General features: G+C 44.3%; 1 protein-coding gene across 1 annotated transcript; it reads right to left on the bottom strand.

Moving 5' to 3' along the window:
- Positions 1–205: 205 nt before the first annotated feature.
- SAT1 (spermidine/spermine N1-acetyltransferase 1) lies at positions 206–3,264 on the bottom strand. Its single transcript, XM_032842295.1, has 6 exons — positions 2,999–3,264; positions 2,715–2,766; positions 2,537–2,620; positions 1,014–1,115; positions 876–916; positions 206–736 (listed from the first exon to the last, which is right to left on the bottom strand). Exons 1-6 carry the CDS (start codon positions 3,062–3,064, stop codon positions 566–568), a joined length of 516 nt encoding a protein of 171 aa, XP_032698186.1. The 5' UTR covers positions 3,065–3,264; the 3' UTR covers positions 206–565.
- Positions 3,265–5,782: the final 2,518 nt, after the last annotated feature.

The following is a 5,782-nucleotide window of genomic DNA, read 5'->3' as shown; positions in this document are numbered from 1 at the left end:
TTTTACACGCTGCTACCTATAAAACCACGGAACTCAACTGGCTTCTTTCCAGACTTCGAGAACAGCTCATGACCGCTTTAAATTGGGTTAAAAACTGTTTTTCAATAATTGTAAGGTTATCGAGTTACATTTCCTGGTCATTTTTATTTCGCGTTCAACAGCAAGAGAAATGTCTTGAGAAATAAAAGATTAGTAAAAATGCTTATACCAATTAAATCAAAGGGCAGTTTATTAAAAAAAAAGAATCAAAACAGAAACTCTAAGTACCAGTGTGTACATTGTACACATTTAAATGACTCACAAGAATGAAGTTTTTTTCATATACAAGAAGATCATACCACCTTGTTTATCAAAAGATGTTCAAGGAGAAATCGGACTCCAAACCGCATACAAGATTGCCATCTTAATCAGACCGCATTTCAAACATGCAACGACGCCACTGGTAATAAAGCTTTGGAATGGGTGTTCATTCTATTATTTGACTACAAATAGGACAGAAAGCAAGATCAGTTGAGAATTTAATCTAAAATAGAATGGAAGCTGTCACTGTCTGCATCAGCACTCCTCACTCCTCTGCTGCCATTTTGAGCAAGTACTCTTTGTCGATCTTGAAGAGTCTCCATCCCTCTTCGCTGGACAGATCAGAAGCACCTCTTCTTTTGTAGAAGTTGATAGATGGTTCGTTCCATTCTGCTACCAAGAAGTGCATGCTGCTGCAGCGACATTTCATTGCAACCTGTTGTAATGGAGAGTGAAACAAACTCAGTGACATTTCACCTGCTTTCCAAGACTCGATCTGATTCGGTCATTAACATAACGCAGTAACACTAACAAATTTGGAAACCAAACCAGCTCTCTCCCGAACCAAGACATACCTGGCTTAGATTCTTCAGGATTTCTGATCCTATGCCAAAGCCTAAAGGGAAGAGAAGTCCCATTTAAAAAGCCGTCTTTGGGACTTTAAGCCCTGGTTTCTCTTTAGAGCAAACCCCTCCTCCTAAACTCAGCCATACCTCTATAATCACTCATTACGAAGAAGTCCTCAAGATACAAGAGTTTGCCAATCCATGGGTCATAGGTAAAGTAGTACATGGCGAAACCCACAACACTGTGTCCTGTAATAAGAGTATCACATGAGGTGTGGACGAAAAGCAAGCCATAAAAGTTGTAGCTGCAAAATCGGAAGCCTATTGTAGGTTTTAAAAAATCGACATGCATGTATTACAGAAATAAGTAGCCATTGAATCGGGACTGATTTTTATGCTAGAGCAGTCCAGGCCACTGTTGGATGATCTCACTGTTCTCAGGACATGTATTTGCAAAAAGCACACATTAGGACTAGCTGAAGCAAGGCTAAAATCATGGACTGGCCGTTCTGCAACCTGCTGGATCTCACCCTCAGGAAGTGAGAATGCTTTTATTACTTGCCAGAGCAAGACTGCTATAGTCTTAAACTAAACACACACATTATTCACATCCTACTGATATATTGGTATGTTGACTTGGGAATAAATTGGGTTTACACGGCAGTTCAGAATAGTAAATATCTGTAGTTTAAACTCTGCTTCCTTAAGGTCAGGACATCAGGCCAAAAGTGCAATGTTTAATTTCAGAACTTGCCTTCCAATTCACAGCTTTTCAATTTGCTCTCCCCAGTTTTAAGCCAGAAGAAGCAGAGGTACCCAGAAACTAGTGTTATATAACATCTACATACCTCCAAAAAGTACCTCATCCCTTATGTTTTCTGTTCATTTCTTCTAGCTTGGGGAAGAGACTTCAGAAAAAAAATGAAGCACCCACCCAAACGACTTCCCCTTTTAGCTCTGTCTTCTGACCAGTCAACAGGGACCAGCAAAAAATAAAACAATCTGACTCCCTCTTATAGGGTGTCTATAATTTCAAATGGAGGCCAAGGTTTCAAATTAAACTTTCTAGCCATTTTATAGTCCTTTGCAAACACAGGAAGAGAGTACACTGGAGTTTCTGATCTACCGTGTTTTAAGTGTGTGATAATAGGACCTTACCTCATTTATCATGATCATCTACTTTATTGTGTAAAGGATCTTTTAGTTACCTCCCCGCCCATCCATGTACACGGAAGGGCCATGTACATGGCGAAGCTAGAGACTGTAACCTGAAGATTGGGACAAATTAAAGAAAAAAATGTGATTTAACACAATTACAAAAAAGGTTACGTTAGGGTCAAACAAGAACCATTTATGAAACTGAATTACAACAAATGACATTATACCTAACTCTTCCAGGTCTCCACAGCACTCTGATACTTACTTAAACAGCTCAAACTCTTCCGGGTCTCCACAGCACTCTGATACTTACTTAAACAGCTCTTTCAACCCGCCCTATTATTATGTGCAGCACATCTATTTTCTTTTTCCTCAGTAGTTTGAACACTGGCTATTGTTTCTGGCCAATTTCTCAGTAACTTTGGCCTGTGTCGTCAGTGGTTCTACACCAGGGACACTATGCGTTTTCTAAAACACTCGGTGTTTGGCTTCTGGAAGGGGAGGGCGGTTACCTTCCGGAGACTGGTGCTCCTTGGGCACTTCTGCAACCAGGCAGTGGTAGAAAGGGTGCTCTCCGAAACCATCCTCTAGTAGATCTGCAACAAGGGGCAGCAAGGACACACAGTGATGGCCTCGGTGAAGAAGCCAAGGACCCGACACCCTAACCCCGCCCAGCTACGGTCGCGTTACCTTTTTCAGTTAACACTACTTGGTCTTCCATGTATTCGTATTTAGCCAGTTCCTGGGGCGATGCACATGGGAAAGAGGGAGAGAAGCAGAATACTCAAGTGAGGCCCGGACGCAACCAGCTCACTGGGAATGGGGTGCGCGGGGCGGCGATTCGTCCCCAGATTCCGGCCCAGGACGGCCCGGCATAGGCAGGGGGAGGCTAGCGGAGAGAGGGGCTCCTGTGGGAGCCGCTCCCCACCTCCCACCCCCTCCCCGCCCCCGGAGGAGCCCGGGCCTTCTGCTACCTTGATCAGCCGCAGGATGTCACTGCAGTCGGCGGCGGTGGCCGGGCGGATCACGAATTTAGCCATTTTCGTCTTTTGCTTTTCTTCCCTTTGCGGACCAGGCCCCTGTACTTGAACAGCAGGAGGAGGTGGTTCCTCATTCGTCTCCCGGGAGCGTCCTCTTCTCAGTCAGGCTGGCACCATGACCCGGCGAACCTCGGTATAAGACAGAAAAGCTACACCGAATTGCGACTAAACCTGCGCGCTCTAGCGGCTGCCGGGTCCCGCTTTTTAGCGCAAAGAAGCCCCGCCTCCGACCGTGAAGCGGTGGCACGTCGTCCAATGAGGCCGCGACCGCCCCCCTCTTCCGGGCGCCGCCTTCTCTTCCGGGCTTCCGTGTGAACTCGGCGGGCGCGGGCGGGGGCGCGGGCGCTGAGGTGCGTCGCGGGGTTCTCTCTGGGCGCCCTCTAGCGGCGCCTCTGAGGCCTTCCCGGAAACCCGACTATATGCGCGTCACCCAGGCACCTTCGCAAAGGGAAAAGAGGAGTTCCTCCTGTGAACGCTGGACGGTGACCTTGCTGTTTATTCCTTGGCCGGCCAGGAAGTGAACCTCAGGAGAGCCAGACTTGGGCAACATGGGGTTTAGAGCAGCGGTTTTCTAAAGTGTGGGGCGGGGTACCCTTTCGGTCCCAAGGTCCTTTCGGGCAGTGTGTGTCAAAACTAGTTTCATAATAACAGTAAGACGTCATTGGCCTTTTTCGTTCTTGCTGGAATTTTCCAGAGGCGACCTGATGTGTGAGTGATGAAGTCATTGATTGCTCTGATGACTAATGTACTGTGTGCATGTATATTCTTGTGTTTTTTAAAGTTTCCTAAAGTAAACTATTTGGATTCCTTTTTTTTTTTTTAAGATTTTATTTAAAGTAGGCAGAGCAGCAGGCAGAGATACAGGGGGAAGCAGGCGTCCCACCGAGCAGAGAACCGGTCGCGAGGCCCGATCCGAGGACTCTGAGATCATGACCCGAGCTGAAGGCAGAGGCTTAACCCACTGAGCCACCCAGGCACCCTAACTATATGGATTCCTTAATAATTTTTCTTTCATACTTGTAATTTTTAGAGTTGACACACTTTTCTTTCTTACTTTTTTCCCTTCTTATTCTTTGTTAAATCTCTGACCTTCCTTGTGGAAACGTTCTCCTGCCTGATGTACACTCTTCACAATTTCCCTCAGTAAAGATCTGCTTTTGAAAAATGTTCTGCTTTGCTTGTCTAAATATGTCTTCAATTCATCTTAAAATTCTTGAAGGATTTATTTCACTGCTTACAGAATTTGAGATTGGAAGTTATTTTCTTTCACCCTAGTGATGATGTCAGATTATCTTCTGGCTTGCATTGCTGTTGGACGTTGTAATCCCTACTTGCTCCATCCTATGTGCTGCTTTTTTTCCACTTTTCTTTAACTTTTTATTTTGAAATAATTACAAATTTATGGAATGTGTGATGACATTGCTCTGGTGACTAAAGGAATGTGTGTTTTGTGTATTCTTATGTTTAATAGAATTTTCAAAGATAAGCTTTTTGGATTCTTCAGTGATTTTAATTTTTTTAAATTTTTTATTTTTTAAAATATTTTATTTATTTGACAGAGATCACAAGTAGGCAGAGAGGCAGACAGAGAGAGAGGGGGAAGCAGACTCCCTGCCAAGCAGAGAGCCCGATGCGGGGCTTGATCCCAGGACCCTGAGATCATGACCTGAACTGAAGGCAGCGGCTTAACCCACTGAGCCACCCAGGCGCCCCTCTTCAGTGATTTTTAAAGGTCCTGAGAGCAAAATGTTTGAGAACAGTTGAATTAGAGTATAGCTATTTCCTGATTGTACCCACTGGAGTAAGTATTCAAGCCTCTTGCAGATGCAATTTTTCTTTTACGACCCACCATCCCAGACAGCCTGTGAGGGTTTGCTTTGGCCCCCCTGCCTGGTTCCAGGATGAGTCAAAGCATGAAAGGGGCCCACAGGGTTCTCAGTCCATAGAATAAGAGGTGAACTATCATCAGATGACCCCCCCCCAACATTCAACAAGTGATTCTCTGTCTTTCCTAGCAATATCCTGTATGTAAAAAAGAAAGCAAAAGTGGGCTCTTTGTTACCCTTCTCACCCTCTGGGGATGTTGCAAAGTGACTCACCCAGGAGGTTATGAAATGTCTTTCTCTGAGATCTTTAAAAATAGCATTGATTCTCATCTGCCTAAGCCACTCAGATAGTGTCTTTCCTGACACCGTGACTTATGGATGACCATTTACAGACCCTTCCCTACTCTGTTTGGATCTAACTTGTGGGAGGAGCTACACGAGCGCGCGTTACCTTTGTGTTTACTGATAACAGTAAATTAGACCTCCATGACTCAGCACTGATGAGAGCTGCCTCCTTCCTTGAAGCAATACCAAGGCTGTTTTCAGTTTGGGTTGCTTAGTTTTTCAGAATGATTGTTTCATTAAAGTTTGTTTCATTTTTATCTATGTATTCTGTTTTTCCAGTTTAAATTTCATGCTTTTATGCTCCACTTTGCCATTATGGCAAGAAGAGCCTATTCTTTTTTTTTTCTTTTTTAAAGATTTTATATTTTTAAGTAATCTCTCCATCCTGTCTGGGCCTTGAACTCACAACCGGGAGACTGAGAGTCACAGGCTCCACCAACTGAGTCAGCCAGGTGCCCCAAGAAGAGCTTATTATGAAAAGCATATTGGTTTTTAAAAAGCCCCAGAAACAAAAACAACTCATTGTGATTGTATTTGTGTGCATGTA

The sequence above is a fragment of the Lontra canadensis genome, unplaced genomic scaffold (assembly GCF_010015895.1).
Source record: "Lontra canadensis isolate GAN:19392208 unplaced genomic scaffold, GSC_riverotter_1.0 scaffold127, whole genome shotgun sequence".
Lineage (NCBI taxonomy): Eukaryota > Metazoa > Chordata > Mammalia > Carnivora > Mustelidae > Lontra > Lontra canadensis.
Note: the sequence above shows the minus strand (reverse complement) of the source record. Positions and strands in the feature narration are given on the sequence as shown.

Excerpts from the sequence above, each read along its gene's own strand:
- SAT1 (XM_032842295.1), bottom strand. The coding sequence starts at position 3,064 with ATGGCTAAATTCGTGATCCGCCCGGCCACCGCCGCCGACTGCAGTGAC. Across the intron at positions 2,767-2,998 it reads ACATCCTGCGGCTGATCAAG|GAACTGGCTAAATACGAATA; the intron begins GTAGCAGAAGGC and ends GCATCGCCCCAG. Across the intron at positions 737-875 it reads TCCTGAAGAATCTAAGCCAG|GTTGCAATGAAATGTCGCTG; the intron begins GTATGTCTTGGT and ends CCATTACAACAG.